This window comes from Tamandua tetradactyla, chromosome 6 (assembly GCF_023851605.1).
Source record: "Tamandua tetradactyla isolate mTamTet1 chromosome 6, mTamTet1.pri, whole genome shotgun sequence".
Lineage (NCBI taxonomy): Eukaryota > Metazoa > Chordata > Mammalia > Pilosa > Myrmecophagidae > Tamandua > Tamandua tetradactyla.
Window position 1 is genome coordinate 104,093,774 of NC_135332.1, and position 21,362 is coordinate 104,115,135.

The 21,362-nt window shown below is 43.1% G+C and overlaps 1 protein-coding gene across 8 annotated transcripts in view; it reads left to right on the forward strand.

The window, feature by feature from the left end:
* The window catches only part of CHD7 (chromodomain helicase DNA binding protein 7), a 197,471-nt gene that overhangs the window by 101,493 nt on the left and 74,616 nt on the right, over positions 1-21,362 (forward strand). For 5 of the 8 annotated variants that reach the window (XM_077166842.1, XM_077166843.1, XM_077166841.1 and 2 more), the window contains exons 3-4: positions 11,579-12,009; positions 12,378-12,503. In XM_077166842.1, the coding sequence (XP_077022957.1) occupies positions 11,579-12,009; positions 12,378-12,503 (557 nt within the window). Of the gene's footprint in view, positions 1-11,578; positions 12,010-12,377; positions 12,504-17,884; positions 18,948-21,362 lie in introns of those variants that run through there. The other 3 variants (XM_077166846.1, XM_077166847.1, XM_077166848.1) reach the window with 2 other exon arrangements.

A 21,362-nucleotide genomic window follows, 5' to 3' on the forward strand; every position in this document is an offset into this window, starting at 1 on the left:
TCTGCCCTTATGGTTCGCTAATCAACCATTTGCGTGTGAAGTTAGTTCGGTTTTATGCAGACTGGAGCATGACATCGATCACAAACTTATTCAGATTTCATCATTTAGTTAAAAAAAAATGCCATGTTGTAATAATGGCAATATTCAGTTAGAATGTCTCCCAAGAAGAAACGTCTCTTCCTTTGGCATGCACTGTGCCTGTATTTAATTGATAGGAGGGTGGTGAGTAGTTATAGATCCGCTTAAATTTTCACGAATGTCTTTCTGGAACCCAAGGGAATAGTGTTTCTCTGATGCTAAGTCAAGGAAAATATCCGAATCGCTGTTTTGTCCCTATTTAACACATCCGTGTACACTTAAGTATTGTAATTGGAGGTGTTTGTCTGCTTGTCTTCTGGTGTATACGTTGTAGACAAAAAGAAAGCTGTGCAAAATGGAAAATATCAAGGTGTGAAGGAAACTCCAAGAACACAGCGGGAGACCTAAGTGTTCAAACGTCGAAAGCTACTTTGTTCTGGGCTTTTTCTCTTCAGTATGCTGGTGTGTCACAGCCATGCATAATTCATTCTTTGCTGCACAAACAAGGTAAAATAGGGCCCCAAGATGGTATAGCTCAGGAAAGTTTAGCTGCCTGACCACTAACTAAAAGCACACGTTTATTTCTCGTAGTAAAAATAGACTAGCAAATAATTGGTGGGGCCATTCATTAAGTTATTTTCTGTTCTGCAGTTTTAATTGTGGAATTCAGATAAGAGAGAAAAAAATCTGACTGTAAAGGGGCTCAGATGGAAACAGTTTTGCAACTCCACCGATATCTACCCACACAAAGCATTTGTGAGCTAATATACATACATAACCAGGCATCTATTCTTGCCCAGCTGTGTAGATTCAATTATAATAATTTTCTCAGTTGCATAACATTGCTGTTTGTTTATTACTGCGTTATTAGTCAGTGAATGAACCTCCCTCTTTTTGACCCCTCAGCAGTGTTTATGAAACACTTAATTGCTTTGATATCTTCTGTTTCATGTGTAATTCCAGCTGGAGGGAGTCATGGGGACACATCCCCTTTTAAGGGTGAAACTGCCTGCTTCTCATGTGCAGTCAAGTTTCTTTTAAAATAAGTGTTAGGAACCTTTGATTTTGCTTATAGTACAGTTTATTGCATTTTTTTCTTGGGAATGAAGAGATTTGCTTTTAAAAGTCCTCCCCCGTGGCGATTTAAGTGGTAGGTAACTGTCCAACCGCGTCTCACCCCCATGCTTTCTTAAAATGCCGTCTCACCTTTAACGGCCATGACCCCTACCTGCCGAGGCTCTTTGTCCCAGTGGTCCCCCTGCTGCCCAGCTGTTCCCTCGGACCCAGCTGCCTCTGCATTGCATCCTCCTCTTCCTCAGAGAAGCTCGAGCAGGAACGCGGGAGGCGCAGCGATGAGCAGCCTGCATGGAGGACGGGAGCGGCGGCTCTGCAGAGAGGCCCCTACCCCAGTTGAAATGCCCATGCCTCTTACAACCAGTTTTTTTGTGACCTTGGGCAGACTTTGTAGCCCCTTTTGGGTGCCTTGGTTCTCACGATATGTAAAATGGGAATCATCTCAGAATGTTGTGGTGAGGAGGGAGTGAGTTTAATCTGCTTAAAGCATCTGGATGGGTGCCTGGCACAGAAGTGCCAAGCTGCCTTCCATGGCCTCGTTATGACGGAACAAGGAAATCCTCTTGTGCTGTCTGTCTTTAGGTAGGAGAATAAATATCTAGCATGGAGAATGGGATCCTAGGTGAAAAAAATGGAGAAATTTTCAGAGGTGAGTTGCAGAGGATTTTAAGGGGTGTATTAATTGTCTACTGCTGTGTAACAAATCACCACACAATAGGAGACATGAGACAATGTCCATTTACTACCCTCAGTTTCCGGAGGTCAGGACTTGAGCGTGGCGCGTCTGGGTCCTCTGCGCAGGGTCTCACAGCTGCAGGCGCCTTGTCATCAGGGCTGTGTCCTCAGCCGGAGTCCTGGCTGGGGAAGGAAGACTCTGCTTCCAAGCCCCTTAGGTTGTTGACAATGCATTTCCTTGTGGCTGGAACTAGGCACTCCAGTTCTTGCTGGCTGTCAGCCAGGGGTCACCCTCAACTCTTAGAAGTTGCCCCTAGTTCCTGGCCACCTACCATGGCCACATGTTCCCTCAGAGCGTCTGACCTTCAAAGAGAAGGTCAATGTTCCTTTTACGCATTTCATTTTAAGCCTTCCACCTGTTTGAGTCAGGCCCACCCAGGATAATCTCCTTTGATTAGTTCACAGTCATCTGACTTGGGACCTTAATTATTCCTGCAAAATCCTTTCACCTTTGCCACATTCTGTTGGCTTGACATCACAGGGGCCCGCCCAGGCGGTGGACATCGTGGCACCATCTTAGAATTTTTCCTCAAATTAGAGGGGGATGACCCCTTATAGGAACGAGGTGGTCTATCGTTAAGCATTTAGTGCAAACAGAATTTGCTAGACTTAAAGTCTCTGAATCCTGAAGAACCAGCTTAGAGTGTGTACATTTAACTTATCACTGAGTTCCTTATAAATTGATTTTTTCCCCCTCATAGATTTTCCTATTACCATTTTTATCCACAAACCCCAGGGCTTGTTCAGTATTAAAGACACATTTTCAGTCTATTGAAGTTTGACTTTTAAATTCATAGGAGCGCTACAGTCAGTTTATTGGCCCTTTAAAAGTGGTAAAACCTAAATGCAGACTTGGTGTAAAATGCTTTTCCAGAGCTAAACCAGATGTGTCGCTGATCCAATTTGAGGGTCAGTCCTGCTGTTGAGTGAACCAGTGATAGCAAAATACCTCGTACAGTGTAAGTTTGCAGTAAAAAAAAAGTTGTTGACTACACTACTCTCAGTATATAAGTTTGGTCATTGTCTTAAGTACTTTTGGATAGGAGCTATTTAGGCACACATTTTTTCTAGCCAGGAAGCACTTTCTCTTGTGTTTAACTGAAGTTGGGTCAAGCAAGGCAGACTCGGGTCGAGGTGCCCACTGCCAAATTCAGACCTCTAGCTGTACCTTTTGTTCTCAGGGATCTCAGGTCTGACTTAAGATAAGCAAGGCAAATGACAGAGAAATGGAAACTGGCCTGTAGATTCTCATTCATTGTGATTCATTGGGCAAGTCCTACTAGAGGAAGGGCACTATGTGCAATGGAGAAAAGAAAGAAAGAGGGAAGAGAGAGAGTAAAATTGACTTTGGTTCGGCCCTCTGAGTACATTTGTGATCTTTGCCATCTTCTTGCAAGCAATGCCCAGGGAAAGATAAACTCTATTAGCTACTGCCCTAAGGAGCTTAAAAATTCAGGTTAGGGTGAAGTGTGACTGTACCTCCAATTCCTCTTTTGGGTCTCTATTTGGGTGTGCTCATCACATGTCCAAGGCACCGTGTGTGCATGCCACAGACCCTGCTTTTTTCTCAGGTTGTTGCTGTGCAAGTTGAAGGGCTCTGGTCTCCAGGGTCTTCCCTTCTGCCTGTGAGACAAGATACCTAAGAAACTCTTTGCCATTACTGTGATGGGCTTTGAGCTGTGCTGAATTTGTGGTGGCTTTTGTTTCTCTGCTTCCCACAGTGGTGATGGGTTCTGTTGGTGCCTCTTCAGCTATTTCTGTTCCTTCTGTCAAAAATATTTCAGGGACAAGAGATGTTCAAGATCAGAAACACAGTCTCGTTAGTGTGGACTGGGTACACTTTTTGGAAAGCTAACACATGTAAAACGTTAATCATATGAACAATTCAGCTCACTTTTCCAAGCATTTATGCAGCCATGGTGACACATCACAAGCCTGTTAAGTTTAGCATCAACTCAATTCTAGGCCCTTTGTGTGTGTATCCACAAAGAGGTCATTTTGATGGTGTGGTCCCCAAGGGCAAGACCACCACATCTAATGGTTCCTTCCCTAAGAAGTTAGTAGTGATCTGTTATGAAACTGGAGAAAAGTACTGGCGATGTTAGATTTCTTGAAATAATGATGACTGTTCTTTATAGATGGTTTTAGGGGAATTTTCAAGGCGTGACACAGATCAGTCTTCTTTTTTTCCTGATTTTGGAAGTCTCAGTTCAGTTGCTGGGACAGAGTAGGTCTTGATATTGATTGAATTGAATTCTGCTGCTATTAAACAGGGTTGTTTTGAGACTCAAGCTAGGTGATGTTTGTTAGCAGCAAGGTACAATATGAATGTCTGGTCTTATCTAAATGTTTATCTTTCAGAAAAGTTAGTGATTCCCCACACTTTAGTTTGGAACTAAAATTTGAGTTCTCCCATAACCCTTTGAAGGCAAAAATTCCAAATGGTATTAAATTAAAACCCACGTTAACCTGCAGATTAGGATTAGGGTCTTTGAGCCAAGGCCCTTGTGACTTTGGGTTTGAGCAGGTGCTGGGGGGCCTGCGCCATGTGTCCCCTCCCATGCTAGCTGTGCCTGGGGTTGTTCTCCTTCTAAAGCCTCTAAGAGCAGCTGGGCTGAGAGCGCGGGCTTTGGGGCTGGAGCTCCTTGGTTAGAATTCTAGCCCTTCCATTTTCTAGCTGTGTCACTTTGGGTCCATTGCCCTTCAAGCTTCATTCCTCTCGTTTATAAGATAGCGGTAATGCCACCAGCCTTGCAGGGCAGTGACTGGGATGAGGGAAGAGGAAGGCCTGAAAGAGCGGATGGCCCAGGTAACTGTACATGGATGTTTAAAGAAGACTCATTTTGTACAGTGCCCTGAGACAGCTTCAAGGGCTTCCTGACAGCTGTGGGCTTTCACTGCTGTTCCCCAATGCCTTCCTTACCTTTCTTTGAGGCCAGACAGCGGGCGGTGTTGCTGGTGCAGTGGCACAGGCAGGATGGCAAAGAGACTGGCTCTCCCCGTGGCACGGCCCCTGGCCTGGGGGCCACCCTGGACCCCCGAGGCGGTGTGTCAGCTTGGGCAGAAGTGCGCCTGCAGTGTGGAGGCAGGTGAGTGACCCACGGGGCAGATGCCTCTTCTCCTCCCTGGGACGGTGCCCAGCCAGCTGAGATTTTTTGGACATAGAGGTTAGCGTTTGCCGTGTTTCACTGCAAGGGGATTCCAGCGCAGCTGGCTATGCAAACACTGCTGCTCAGTGTTCTGAGCGTCAAAAGTGCCACTTGACACTTTTCCTTTGAAACTAGTCCTGTGGTATAGTTCTGTTCCTAAATGCTTAGAAGGTGCTCAGCATTCCAGATCTGATGGGAAGTTACCTAACATTAAATTTAACACTCCCTCTTGCTTCATTATTTTCATTTTTTTTTTGGACTTTACTAATTCAAAACGTGTGGTAATTTATAGAGTGTTAATTTGTAGTCTTTTAAAGTTTTGTGTGACAAATCTAAGGACAGCGTAAAAACAAGCAGAAAACTTAAGGTTCAAAAATGCCTTCAAATGACTTAAATTAGAGACTCCAATAGTTCTTAAAAAATATCAATTCTAAAATTTAATGCTTCTGAGGTAGGTTTTAAGATAAATTATTACATTGTACTTAAAAATCATTCCATTTTACTTGGTAATTATCCTGACTATGTATATATTAAAAAAACAGAAACTGTACAAGTCATCCTTATAGGATTATAGTAACCTATTTTATTCTTGCCAGTGATTTAAATTGAGTATAAAAGAAACTACCAATTCAGTGAACTGTTTCAGTGCATTTTATATAAAATTATATTTGCTCACAGAGTCATATACTGTCTTTTAAAACGTTTGCTAACCATTGCTTTGAGACACATACACACATACACACACATTTATCCTTGCTCCAGAGGAGGTGATGAATTTGCCTGCTTTAGCTGTATCGGTCCTACCCAAAGGTGTTCTAGGCGAAAAGGGATTCCATGGCTGAATGTTTTTAAGACAACTGCATTCTATACCTCCCTCAGGGTGTATATTAAGCGCTTAGAGACTGTATATAAACAGTCAAAAACCTGTTTAACTTTGGTTAACCCAGAGCTCTCTACACCCATGTGGCTTGAGTCCTCTTTTCAAGTGGACTTTTAATATCCTTAACTTTAAAAAATCTTGTTCTAATCCTTTTGCCTTCTCCATGAATTCATAAGACCAGCAAACCCAGTGTTGTTCATTTGTGTGTTTGTGTTCATAAATGTATTCATTTAAGAAGTAATTATTCCTAGAAATTGTTTGGTATGAGCTTATCTGGCCTATATAAAAGGTCTTGAACTTGAGGCCCTGATTCCATTAATACCGAATTTAGCCATGAAGAAAATATTACAATCCTTGATTCTTCTTAAGAATAGTTTTGTACTTACTTCATACCAAATAATTTAAAGTTAAAAACCATTCAAAGTAGTATCTGCTAATCTTGATCTACTCCACCCTGCAAGAGAGTTTTAAAGCCTGGCTTGGAGTGCATTTCTGTGCCTTCGGTCACCCAGTCTCCTGCACAGTCTGTTGTGAGGCCGGTTCCATGGCAGAAGGGCCATCAGGCATGGGGTGAGTTCCACTTAGAGAGCCGCCCGGGTCACCACCCAGGGTAGGGCCTGTCCCCAGGCTGGTAACAGGGCCTACTGTTTGTCTTCAAATATTTGTTGAATGAATGAATTAATTGGGCACCAGATATTGAATGTATCTTTTTATCAGTGTCTTTGATAAGAAAAGGGTGTTGCATGTCAATAGGACTTCTTGAACCTTGGCTAGACGCTCTTCTAAACCTCATGGATACTCTTCTTTTTTTTTTTAATGCAGTTTTATTGAGATATATTCATACAACATACAAACCATCAAAACTATACCACCATTGTCTTACAGTATGCATCACATAGTTGTGCATCCATCCCCATGATCAACTTTAGAACATTTTCATTACTCCAGAGCTGAAATGAAAAAAAAAAAAAAGAAAACCCCAATCCAAAACCCCAGTCCTCCCATACCCCTTATCTGCTGGTTATTGACCCATTAGTGTTGGTGCAATACGTTTGTTACGGTTGGTGAAAAACAAATTAAAATATTACTGTTAACTATAGTCTGTAGTTTGCAATAGGTACATTTTCCCCAAATACCCCTCTTATTAACTCCTTGTAATAGTGTTGTATATTCTAGTTCACGAAAGAACGTTTTTCTATTTGTATAGTTAATTACGGACATTGTCCACAGCAAGATTCACCGTGTTACCCCACGTATATGCTTGCTGAAGGATTGTGCTTCTGTTTTCATACCAGAATTCCTTTCTTAAAAGAGTGTGGCGGGATCAAGAATCTGGGGATTACTGCAAAAGCAAAGTTCAGAATGTCAGTGACAGAGGACAGTGGATGGCTAGCTCTGCCTAGATGGGTCTACAAAGCTATCGTAAAGTACTACATATTACTTTACACGTCTTAAGTGACTGCTTAACATATTTGCGCTTTTAAAAACCATGTAAATCGTAATTTGGTGTGTTTTGAGCTTTGTCGTCACTTGGGTCTTAATTGGTCTGCTGCTTCTTCCAGAGTGCTGTTTTCTCAGCACACGTGCCCCTTTCTTGCCTCCCTTTAGCTGAACAGGTCGGGTGGGATGCATCTCCCGGAAGTTCCACCCAACTTGATCAGGTTGGAAGTAGCTGGCCCTAAGTTTAGACTTGTGTCACTCCATAAAGCACAATGTTTATGCTCAGATATCCCGTATGACAAAAAGTTGTTGATCTGCAGAGATTTGTGCATGCTGAAAACTGCACCACTCACTTCCATTATTTGATGTGGTTAATAGGTTGAGCCTTCAAGAATATAATTAAAGCAAAACATGATTAAATAAGATAGCTCTGTAAGCCAGAAAGTGCTGCTGAATTGTGGAAGAAAAGCACTTGAGGTGGATAAAAAGTCTCACCTCATATGTTTTTTTCCTTTTCTTCTAATGAACCGAAAACCGTGTGTCTTGGCTCAACTTGTGGGGCCCCTTACTGCCCCTACTCGGCTCTCCTCTGATTAAATTTGCATCCTGTGCATTCTGCTGTCTCGTGTAAGAGTCTGTTGCTTGTGTTCTGTGGAAACAGTGGAGTTAAGGGTAGAAACAGTGGTCTTTAGCGCATGGTAATTTTTTTGGACAAAGAAACACACACCTTGCATCATTTTGTATTCACAGTTTAAATATCAGGCGCACTATCTTAGTTCCAAAAGTTCATGACACATTATATCCCATAGTATTCCAAAGGGCACATGGAATTATGTTAGAAACTACATCAGGCAGGCAATCCTGTAGGGTGTTGTTTCAAACGCCTTCAGAATCTAACGTTCTCCACGTTTGCGCTAATAAATGAGAGGTTTTCAGAAGGGTCTGTAGGATAATGTCAGACGTTAATGGCGTTGATTACCTGTCAGGCTGTGGGAATTGATGGGGGAGTGTCCCCTGTAAAATTAAATAGCATTAGAGAAAACTGTAGCACTCACTGGGCGGGGGCTGGGGGCCTGGCTGGCCTGGTAGACTTTGTGCGGGTTTGTTTTTTCCCCTACGTGATTAAGGCAGGCCATCTGTTCTTTGTTAAATGTTTACAAAAACAGCTTTTCTCTAAAAGATTTAAGGAGATGTGGGTCTGGTAAACACTATAATATTTCTGAGCACCTTTTTCACCCCATTTCAGATAGTACCAAAACATAATTCTGCTGCATAGCAAACAGGATTAATACCTTTTCGTGCTTAATCTTTATGTTTTTTTTCCTCTTTATGGAAGATTAGATCCTTTACTGAGATACTAATTTATGGCTTCATTATTACTGAAAGCAACATCTAAAGTGATTTGCATGCTAAAGTGTACAGATACATTTTCAGTCTTTTATTGTATTATGTGTTATATGCTTTTGCTAATTCATGACCATCTACCAGGGACCTCTCTTTTCAAACTGCGACTGGAGGGAGTGCTCTGGAGGTAAAGAAAGGTGTGCCATCCAGAAAGGTGCACATGCCTTGAGCTGACTCACCATTCTAAGTTTTAGCCATTGCTTGCTGGTGGACTTTCCTTTTTGCTTCGTTCCAGCAGCAGCAACCTTTTCATTTCCTGAAAAATAGCTTGTCCCAAATAAGCTTGGTCTCTGTGTCCCTTATAAAAAGACATGGCATTTCCTTCTTAGGTACATTTGGAAATAATTTCAAGTAACAGTATTTAGAATTAACTCGATGTAAGCAACTTGAATATAATACACCAGTTAAATGAGAGCTCATTAATTTTTAGGTAGTGATAATTTGGCGAGTTCCCAGGTTAAGTAGATCCTGAAAGTACTTGTAAAGGCACAACAGAGGGGCACACAGTATGTGGTTATCTGGGGTGTCCCACAATCTGTAGTCATGTGTCCATATGTTCTTCCTCAAACTTGGACCCGTGCTTCTCTCTTTTCCTGTATTCCTGTATTCCTTACCCTTTTCCAGGTTCATTCCCTTATGTATTTTAAGATTTTTTTTTTTTTACTATCATAGGATTTTGGAAAAGACCTTGGAAGTCCTCTAAGCCAAACCCTTCCTTTTGTGGACGAGGAAATTGAGCCCCGCGTGGGTGGAGTGGCGTTCCCCATAGTGCACTGACAGGCCAGGGTCAGGACTAGCATTTTAATCTCTCCACGCGGAGTCCTCAGCTGTTTCTGTTATTCTGCAGCAGAAAGAGAATTGAATGTAGGTTTCTGTGGCAGATTTTAGTGGGAACAGTTTACCATTTCCTTTCCAAGTAGTGCTTTTTTATTTTTTATTTTTAAAATGCCTTTTGGAAATCGAATGAAACCTCTGGAGTCTTTCCCAGAGTGATGCCCGCATATGAGATTTCAGGGGACTGACAGAGCCCAAAAAGCTCTCATGGCACTCAGGGGATGGAGCCCCTTGTCTGGGCTGCCTCCCTCTCTAGTGGACTTGGGTGGGCACGTAACCATGATCGGCTTGCACTTTACTTCCTTTCTGGAAAATAGTGGGAAATGATTGCCATGTGCCTCGAGAATCAGGTGACATAGCCTGCCTCACTCAGCACAGGGCATCGAATCCGTAACTTCCATGGTCGTTGGATGTACCGTGCATCTCCTTAAAAGCAGGCACCCGACTGCCTGGTGGTCAGCCAGGAGCCGGGATCCTGCAGCTGCTCTCCTCCCGTGGGTGCTGTGCTCTGAGGCCACGCTCGGGGCTGTCCCTGAGCATGCATCCACATCTCCTGGGTCTTAGAGGGTCCGTGTCTCTCAAGGACACAATTAGAACAGTCATCAGGCCTCACTCTTAGGGCTGCTGGGGATCGAGTGGTGTGGGCGATGTGAAGTGCTTAGCATATCCCTGACATTACAGTTGGTGGACAGATATCAGCAGGCTTGTTGTCTGTCGTTGTGGCTGAGTGTGTTTCAGTGGCTCTGAGTGTCAGGAAATGCACAAGGAAAAGGCAGAAAAGGAGTGACCTTTGCAGAGTTACCATCTGTTTTCCAAGTATTTCATGGCAATGTAAAGATCCATCAGATGTAATTGACGGTGGTGCGGATTGCCTGCCTCCAGTCTCGTTTGGATCTGAGCTGGGAGGCTGTGTGGGCACAGGGCCCCGTCCTCTGAGCTTGGCCGACCGCCAGCACCCAATTGCGTTGTGGGGATCCACTCCTGCACTCAAGATGCTCTCCGGATGGATTCCTAGTGAGGAGTGTGTAAAGTTTTAAAGTTAAGAAAATAACTGCCACGTTTCATACCATGACAAGAAATTTAGCCAATTCAAAGCTTTTAAGTTTGTATGTATATGTGCTTTTTTTCCTCCTTAAACTTTGTTTTGAAATAATTTCAAGTCTATAGGACAGCTGCAAAAAAAATACAAAACCCATATAGAGAACTCCAACATACTCGTACCCCACTGCTCAGATACCCACATCCACCCATTCTAACATTTTGTTACATTTGCTCTATCGTTGTATCTGTCAAACCATCTATCTGTCTATGCCAGTCTACCTATTTTCTGAACATTTGAGAGTCAATTGTATAGATCATGCTCCTTGAATGCATATTACTTCCATGTGCATTTCCTAGAACAATGATTGTATATGTGTCCTTAATTTGACATTTTAATGGAAAACATGAGAAATGGCCTGCATTACTTAAGATTTATATGTCTGTTTACATTTTGATTTCTGACTTTCACAGTTTCAGAACCTTGCAATATTAATAGCACTTGTTCTTTTTGTAATGGCTAAATTATGTATCTTTAATTTGGGTCCCCATTCCCACGTGGGAAAAAGAATCCTGCTTACGTTTATTCTTTGTGGTTTTAGCATTTGCTGCCGTTTTGTCATTCACCACTTTCCATATAGGCTGTCAAGAAAACGGACAGTATCTTCAGCTGAACGAGAATTCTTTTCTTCCTTCATACAGTCTTCTACTGTACTATTAAATTGCTGTTGTTACCCTGTTTGTTTAAAAAACTCTCCTCAATATTTTAAGAAATATTATTTTTTTGAATGAGAGAAAATGATAGACTCCACCACTGTCTAGTTGGTAAAACATCTGCCACCTTGAGTGCAGAATAAGTTTCGGAAACATCACCCATTAGCTTTCAGTTCCTTCCTTCTTCTCCAGGAAGAATAAACTAACTTCCATTCCCATTTGTGTCTCTCAGCATTCTCCGTCGGAGCCCTTTCTAGAGAAGCCAGTGCCGGATGTGACTCAGGTTAGTGGGCCGAAAGCTCAGCTAGCGAAGAGCGACGATTACCTGCCGCCCAGAGAGCAGCAGCCGCAGCAAAAGAAGAAGAAAAAGAAAAACAACCACATTGCCGCCGAGGATCCCAGTAAAAGTTTTGGTAAAGATGACTTCCCTGGTGGGGTTGACAGCCAAGAACTAAACAGGAACTCACTAGATGGGTCCCAGGAAGAGAAAAAGAAAAAGAAAAGGCCGAAGGTAAAAAAAGATCCGAAAGAGCTGAAAGAACCCAAGGAGAAAAAAGAGCCCAAGGAACCCAAGACCCCGAAAACCCCTAAGATTCCCAAAGAGCCAAAGGAAAAGAAAGCAAAAACTGCCACGCCAAAACCCAAGTCCAGCAAGAAGTCCAGGTAGGCTGTGGGCAGGCCCGACCCCCTGAGAGACCTGGGCCACTGGTAAAGAGAAGTGAGCAGATGTAGCCTATGAAATAGGGTGGGGGGTGCAGGGGGGCATTTTCATTATTGTCATCATTGTTGAGTTTTTCTCCCTTATGCTGAAGTTAAAATGTTAAGACTTTTGTATTTGGTATGAAATTTAGAACTCAGATATTAGGAACTGTTAATTTGGATGATACACTTCAGACACCTTACTGGATAAAAATCACTGGCTCTTAAAAAAATCACTGTCCTGTGCTTTTGTGGAAGTTTATCATTTGACAGATAGACCCAAATGAACAGCATAGTTATTTGCAAACCTAGAACAGAAATCTCTTTTCCAGAGATAATGCAGAATGGGGAAGGAAGGAGAGCAGAAGATGGCAGAAAGAAAGGTTACTCTGTTCCCCTCAGCATTTCAATCCTGCTTCCAGAAGTGGAAACAGGGTTAATGATCTCCACTTGGCAAAGTAAGACATCCAGGGGCAGAGCTGAAATCTTGGTGGGCAGCTGGGGAGAGATCAAATAGCTGCTGTGCATTGATATGCATTCAAGGAGAACATACATTTTAGGTTCTAGGAAATGGGCTTCCTTCCCTAAATTTGCCCCCTCCGAACCTCCCCCACCAGCTCTCTGGCCCCCCTGAAGGCATATTTACTCAGTAAGAAAAGCTGAGAGGAGAAGACATTGAAGACTAATTTTTTCATTTGTACTGAACATTTCTTACAACTGTTCTGAATCCGTTCCAAACATCTGAATCTATTTTTCAGAATATGGCTCAAGTTAGAAAATATCGTTTCCAGATGGAAGTGTGGTCAGACTTGGTTAATCTGAGTCTGTTTGCAAACTCCATTAGAAAACACACTCCACCCCCTACCCCCCACATGCTTATGTTTGAGCGTGCGTGCACAAACTCGTGCACATGCACACAGGTACAATAGGTACGCACACATGCACATGTGCATGCAGGCATGTGCAACACTCATACACTCAGCCTGGAGTTGATGGTCTTGGCATGAACTTTTTGAGATCGCTGGCCTCTAAACCTTCCACCTGTAGACTGTCTTTTGTGTCCATGTGCCAGTTCACAAGGAGAGGCGATGAATTCTGTAACCAGAGAGATGCTGTCACAGAGCACAGCGAAAGAACAAACTCTGACTTTCAGCTTTCCCTTAAAGTATCTGAACAACCCCGCACGCAATATTCTGCAGTGTTTTGAAGTTTGCATCCTAGTCATTTTAATTTTTTTTACTGTCAGTACCTTTAATGGTGCCAAAATATCTAAATTATATTCAATAACTTAATCTTACAAGTAACTGAATATTCTCCTTCACTTAGGACCTTTCTTTGACGGCTCGGTATGTGGTCTCTTAATTGAAAACCATTTTTCCCCCCATTACTCTTCTAAACTCACAGCCCATTATAAAATCCTTTTTTATTTGGGAAAGAAATATTTTATTAAGTGCTCACTGTTTCCAGGTACAGTGCTGAGTGTTAAGAGATGCTCTGGTGAGCAAGGCAGCAGGATTAGAAATTCATTCTGACTTATCAGGTGGTTTTTTAAATATGTAATTGCCTAGCTCTAAGTAGCATGCTTTTGAGAGGAAGGAAAAGTGTGTGCTTATTTCTCCTAAGGATAAAGAAATTGAAGCCCAGTCTGAAAAAGAATGTGCTTTTTCTTTCTTTTTTTTTTTTTAATCTGAAGTGTAGGAGTTTGTGTTCTAAAGAAATTTTCTGGGGCTAAGAAAATACAGCTACTAATTTTAGCCTCAGGATATATCTGGCTCAGTTTCCATTTTCATTTCATTTTTTGGAGTTATCACCTAGTGGTAAAAAATTAGCAAAAAGGAAAAACAATATACCTTGAATCTTGTCATAAATTTCCGTGTATTTTCTTTCAAGCTCTGAGTCTACACCAAACTGCCCCCCCTTTTTTGAGAGCATGGTGTTTGCATTTAATTATTATTTTTATAAATTCTGAAACAATCTGAAGCTTATAAAAAAAATAGCAAGTAACTTATATCTACAGGTTACAAAAAATGTTGCAGAGAACATCTTCCCTGAACCACTGGAGAGTAAATTGCCAATGTATCACCCCATCACCTGCATAAACTTTAGTGTGTCTTTAGTGCAAATGAGGGTTTTTATTGAAAGAATCGCAGAAGGGGTGACTGCACATCAGGTACAGGCTTGATTCGGGAGAGTCCAGGGCCTCCCCGGGCTGGCTCTGGAGAAGAAGAGCCTGCAGGGAGGGGAGTTCCTCACCTGGTCAGCTGACGCTCAGCCCAGTGTGTCCTGACTGTCTGGTGGCAGGAGGTCTGGTCAGGTCCTTCTGCGACTCCCGTCTGGTCGCTTGACCTGCGTACCAGGTGGCGAACTTCCTTCTTGCCTGCCGCAGGTCGCTCAGGCAATCACACTCTTCAGGGCAGCTTCTCAGATGACCTGTGCCTCCTGTAATGTTGGCTCTGGCTGGGCCTGTGCCACCGGCAGCCAGAAACAAGTTGACCCGATGGTTTTCCACATGCTGCCACCAGTGGCCCTTAGGCCCAGTCTAGTTTGGGTGGTCTCAGCCAGGATCCATGCAGTTAGTCTGGGCTGATCTCCTGCTTCTGTTCTCAGAGGAGGCCCAGGTTTGTGGAAAGCTGGTCCTATTTTTAATAACTTACTTTAGCACATCCTTACCTTCTGTAACATACTTTGGGGCAAATGTCAAAAGGCTGGATTTAACAATGAAAATCATTCAGCTTTCCTAAGCAGCCCTAAATGACTGTTTGGAATCTGGGGCGTCAAGCCTAGTTAGTCCTGGGTACCCCATGCCTTCCTACATCTATCCACCAAAAAAACATTCAGGGCGAACACCCCCACTCATGCTATCAGCTGTGCATGCTGAACTACGAAGCTTTCCACGCAGGTGATTTTCCACGCAGGTGACGGGCTTGGTGTCACCGAAGTGCTAATGGACTTCACCCTAGAGTCTTGGGTAGGAGGAAGGAAGTGTGCTAATTTTCTCCCTAGAAGAAAGTGGAGGGTTTTTTTTTCTCGTCCATTGCTATTGACTCGTAGTCTCAACCAGTGCCTGCTATTGGTCTCCTTCACCCCAAGTGCTGTCAGAGTAATGGCATGGGGCTATGTGCTCAGGGCCGGGAGCTTCCAAAGGAAAAAGTCCCAAAGCTCCAGGAGGCCCCTGGGTGGGCGCCAGGAGTGTGTGTATGCAGCCCCTCCATTGGCCCTGGGGATGCTCCCACTTGTAGGGACACTTGCTGATTTACAGTGAAGTGGGGTAAGGCAATTCCCGAGAGGCTTTCATGTTGATGATGGCCAGTGCCACAGATGGCGATGGCTGTCCAACAATAGGGTAATTGAATCCAGATTTTAAGTAAATTAACAAACCAAACCCTTACTCTGTTGAAGGTTGAAGCACAGCATTTCTATCAGTCAGATGTATTGAATATGTCAGATTGTGGTCTTATCCTTCTGCTAAGTCTAGAAAGAAAATAGCATCTCTAAAGCAAGGATAAGTGGAATGCATACAACTAAATGTAAATTCTGAATAGCATAGCAGAATAATTATGTAAATTGAATATGCAGTGATGAAGGTAATAGGGGGTTTGGGTTATGTTAGTACCAGGGTTGAATTGCCATAGTAGTTTGCTTTTAAGCTGCGAGTACAGCAGTGGCAATTTTGTTTTGCAAAATGTTATGCGATACCAGTTATTTCCTTCCTTGAATAAGTTAACTTGATGAATTTGTTTATACAGAAAATAATTTTCCTGCAGAGGGCTGAAAGAGAGGCGAGAAATAGGAGTGAAATGAGAAATGTGGTGTAGAAATGCTCACCCCTTTCCTTTATAACCTCATTCCAGATCCTTGGTGGGATTCTGCAAAATGACACACTGTCCTCGGGACAGGTCATGGAGGAAGGGCCCCGCTGAGGGCCAGTCGTGTGTCAGGCAGGGAGAGAGCAGGTGCCGTGTCATTCACTCTTTTTTTTTTAAGAAAGGCACACGTGAAGTGTGCTGCTGCAGAGGGGAGCTGACTTTTCTTGTCTGCCCTTCTGGCGTCCCTCTCACTGCTCTGTCATCCTATTTTGTTTCCATAAGATAGTTGGGGCTTGAACTTTTGTAGCCGTTCCCAGCTAACTGGCCCTTTTGGCAACCAGAATATAATTACACCCGTCAGTCCTGTGCAGTGACAAATTAAAAGAATCTGCCCAGAATTGTTATTTAAATGGCATTGAAACAATTTAAAAAAAGATGTTTAGCATCTCGGGAAAAGATGTTTAAAGTCTGGGTGAGAAAAAATAGGCCATCTTCTTTTTTATTGGGTACATACTTTATTTTTCACTTTCCCTTTTTATGGTAATTATATATATATATATTTTTTTTCTACCCGTTTTTCTCGTGCTGTCCCCAGGTGTTCTTGTAGCTTTCAAACATTGACAGTTTATATTGCAAATAAAAGCTAAGGCATTTATGGACTGGAGAGGATACCATTTTGCATATGGAAAGGTTCCTGGAGCTGAAATATGAGGATTTGCATTCTTCTTTTCAATGAGTTTGTTGTGTACGCATGGTCCTTGTGAAGTGAGAGAGAATTTGGAGGAAGTGCTTTCTTTGAATGACTCTTGAAGGATTTAGTGGTCCATTTAGCCATATAAAGATCTTTGAATGTACAGAAAGAAGATCTTGACTACTGAAGCTTCGGTTAAAAGAAGCAATGCAGAATTGCTTTTAATGCAGTTTCTAGGAAAATATATTGCTCCTCTCTCTATTTTCTACCACTAGTGTTAAATGTAATAGAAAACTAAAATGTTATTTTTTACTTAAGAAAGGAGTAAAGACATTATAATATTTCATTTTAAACTGGAAAATAAACATTGCTCTTATTTTTACAAAAAACACGTAACATACCAAAAAACATGTAAACTACATCTTGGCAAACCTTGCTTTCATTACTATTAACAGTAACACTTAATATTTACATAGCCTCTTTCTTCTGAACAACTTAGCTTTTCAGATATTTTCTTTAAGATTGTGATCTGAGCAGTATATATGTTTTTTTCAGGCAGCAAGCCTAAATGTGACATAAAATTAGTACATGTTTTATAGTGTGCTCTTGTACATTTAAAATTTCTCAGTAGAGAAATTTAGATCAGTTTTTCTGATAAGTACAAAAATCCAGACAGTCATGTATCTTACCACTAGCCACAAAGGTAAGAAAATAAACTAAACCATAGCTTTTCTTCTTTCTTTCCTCTTGTTCTTTTGTTTACTCACTTGCTCTGAATTAGTCTTTTGACCAGAGACACTGAACGATTTGAAAGACTGAATTGTTCTTGGGCACCGTAGTTGCAGAAGAAGGTATAGATTTCTTAAATGTGGGGTTGTAAAATGGACTTTTGAACCTCTTCTGTGTTTGAGGAAATAAACAGCCCGTGCTTGGTCCTGGGGACCCTGCCACGTCCTGTGGCCACCTCGTCTCTGGTTGATTAAAAATCCAAGCCACAAGCCAGGGGTGGGGCCCCAGGCCGGTGGCCTGCGGACTCTGCACTTTCTCATCAGAACTTGTGTTCTGAATGAGCAGGAAGAAAGAGTCACCGAACTTGATAGCTTTGACAACAGCACGCAGTTGGGTTCCTACTTACTGGGGAAGAGAAAAAACCCTTAAAGCAGGTTAGAAAAAAACCTTAAAGCAGGTTCCGCTAACTCACGCTCTGTGCTGGAGGCAGGGATGGCCCCACTAGGCCTGCAGGGAGCTCCGCTTCCGCCCGCCCGCCCGCCCGGGGAGCTCCTGGGGATTGCGGGGTAGTAGCCTGTTGCCACTTTGGTTCATGTGGGAGAGGGAGTGGTGGAGCCCACTGTCAGCCCTCAGCACTACCCATCAAGTGGAGCTCGAGCCGCGGGGAGGCCGCGGCCAGCAGTGGGACGTCCAAGGGGGAAGAGGCATTCCCTTGTAGTCTTTCCTAAGTGGAATTGTAGGGTGGAGCATATGTTGCCCCAGTAGCTGTGGTCGTGATGTTAGGGTGGAGAATAAAAAGCAGATGGAGTCTTAGGGTATTTCTTATTACTATTGTTTTTAAAAAGTCTATAAGAAAATGCTTTTGAAAAGTATGAGTTTCTGTACAAATGCTCTGTTTTACAGCCATGGGAGAAAGGTTATTTTGCTCGTTGTCTTCTGCCTAGACAGAGGCCCCTTGTGTCTGTGAATGCGCGTGCAGGGCTGTCATAGAGCACGAGCATTGTCACAAATCCCATAGGTGGACGTCTGTGTCGCTCAGCTTCAAAATTCTGAATAGGGAAATTGACAGTGTGAATTAAAGAGAAAAGCACTGTTTTTGTTTTTTTCTTTATTTTTTTAAGAAAACTAGAAAGCCCACATTCCTGAAACTTTCTACTAGAATACTACTTCTTTGGGTGGCTCTGATTCCTTAGGAATGATGTAACTTCATGGCCATTTGGCTTCTCCAGTTAGGGTTGGGGGTGGTGAGAATTTCTTTTTGTGGTTTACAGCTGTCTGTGCCTGAGTATACAATGTGGGTGGGCAGCCAGCCTCCTCGGTCGCAGCTCCCACCCGAGCATGTTAGGGGAGATAACTGTGAATTTAGGGAGTGGGGTTCTGGCTCCCCAAATTCTCCCTTGTCTCCCTTCCTGGACCATGGAGATGTGGGGCATAAAGGTGGTATGTTAGGATGTGACCTGAGGAGCCAAATGTTTGCCCTTCAGTTGGCACCTGAAAGGGTGTGCCATGGGAGAAGGGCACTGAGAGGCCCTTTCTGCCTCCTCCTTGTAACGTCAAATGTATTTAACTCTTTTAGGCTATGTCACAATGCCAGGCCGTGCCATACTGCAGAAGTTAAGATGTGTGTCGCGCCTCCATGATGAGATAACACCCATTAACTGGACTTCCCTTCCATGGTACATCTGGCAGACCTTAATTTGACTCATAAAACTCAATGACTTTTCAATTTTTAGTGATAATTCTTGAGTGCATGACGAGAGACATTTTTTTCCCTAGAATCTATGCAATATTAAAAATGGTTTAGACATTTTTGATGGAACAATATATTGTTCTCTCTTAACATTTCACTTAATTAAAAAAAAAAAGCAGTCAACCCTGTAGCCATCTTCAGGGTCAGGGTTCTCATGTTACTGAAAGTCTTAAAGTGACCCTGAGATGATCCCAGGTAACAGAACACACTCACCAGGACAGGTTTCAGAGGCCCGGAGCCCTCTCTAAAAGCCAGCACTAGGCCTGGACGGGGCTCTCCTGGGGAGTGTGAGATGCTGATGGAAGGAGACCTGGGCTCCTCCAATCTGAGGACTGCAGCTTATGGGTCTAATAGGACTCTTTGAGCCACAGTTTCCTCTCCTGTGATTAAGTCTGATGGGAAAATGTGAAGACCAGCCATGAGGAGTTTGAATTACACATTTTAAAAGAGATCAGACTAGCCTTCTGGATTTCTTATAAGCCTCTCCACTCTTCCTTTCCTAAAAATATAGCATGGGTCGTGTACTAAGGGAGCACTTTGTTCTCACATTAATGCTACTTAAGGTAGCATTCTAGATTAAATTACTTGGTTTATAGGTATTCTGTCCAGTGTCTCTTCAAAAGTCTTAATAATTTGTCATCACAGTCATGTTTGCTCATGAGTTAAATGGAAGTCTTCCCACTCCCTTTCGTCTTCTCGCTCTTTCTCAACTCAAAGAGTAGGGTGGAAGGTGTGTAGGGAGAATGTAGGGAGTTGGGGTGTGGTAAGGTTTCAGCTGGGACTGAAGCTTGGGGGCACCAGGCCAGGTTGCCCAGCCATCCCAGGCTCGCTGGTGCCCCCAGGTGCTCTCTGACCCCTGGCCCTGGGGAAAGCCAGCTGAGCACCGCTGGAGCCTTCCCTAAGCCATGCTAATGGCCTCTGTGAGAAGGTGTGACCGAGTGTTCCTTATCTCTCAGAGTTCATTTTGCCTTTTTCCTTAGTAGTTTATTCTGCTGCCTGCTTTAAAAAACATTTTAGTTATTAAATACATTTCATCTTATGGCTTTATTTTAAATTTCTATTTTATTTTGATTTTACTTTATATTGTACTGCATTTTATGCTGCTTTAAATGATCATTTTAAACTTTATGTTAATATTTCATCTTGTCTTTTCTAGCTTTTTCTCTTTATTTTTTTTTATTTTCTTTTTTATCATTTAAAAAGCTCTGAGGAAATCCTACACTCTGGAGTCGAGAGGTTGGATGCTCTCATCTCTCCCACAATGAGCCCTTGACCCTGATGTCTCATTATGAACTTTACGGCAGTTCAGGTCTTTTTAGAATCAGATACGCCACAGACATAGGGCTCTTCTCCCCCTTCTTATCCGCTAGGTTCAGCTCTGTATTAGAATGCCCTTTGAGCATACAGAGTATAAGGACACACTCCATTCAGTTCCTTTGTGCTCTTTTAATAAAAGATTGTAGTAGAACATTTGGACAGACTGGGGTCCCTGCAAACAAACCTGATGACTTGCCGTGGCCCAAACCCCAAGGTTGACTGTCCCCAGTGCAAAGAGAATCATCACCAACTTGTCGCAGCCAGAAGGCACATTTGAGAATCCCCCCCTAGTCCAGACATCTTCCATAACTGACCATTTTCTTCTCACCACGCTTGGTTCCACAATATGATTCTCTTACAAATATTCTTTCTACTGAGGGCACAGATCCCTAGGCTGACCCTAATCAATGTTTCATGGCATCCTCCCCTACATTTTTTTTTAAGAAATCAACCGAGCTAGCTAGCTTTCTGGTGAGTTCTGAAAACGTTTGTAGAAAATCTTGTTTAGAAAGCTGTACTCCTTCTCCCCAAAGAAAAAGGTGTTATCTATGCTGTATATTAGTATGGATGAATTCCTCCAGCCCAGTGGCAGGAAATTGCACTCAGTAAGCGCGTGGGCTCCCAGTTGTAAGTTGCAGGAGTCCTCCTTAAGGGCAGAGTACTAGAATGACCCTCCCCATGACCCGTATTCCTCTCTGAATATAAGGTCTTTGTTCTCGTAATTCACCAGGGCTGTGCCTGCCTCAGTCACCTCAGGGGTGAATGCAGAGCTCTTGGGCTTGGCCTGGGCACGATGACCCTCAGCCATGGACCCTGAGCATGCCCAGCTGCCAATTGTGAAACAGAGGGCAGGTGGAAGACAGGTGGGGGAAGGTAGGAGGAGGTGGAGGACAGGTGGGGGCAGGTAGGAGGAGGTGGAGGACAGGTGGGGGCAGGTAGGAGGAGGTGGAGGACAGGTGGGGGCAGGTGAAGGGGAGGTAGAGGGCAGGTGGAGGCCCGTGGAGGGCAAGAGGAGGCAGTGGGG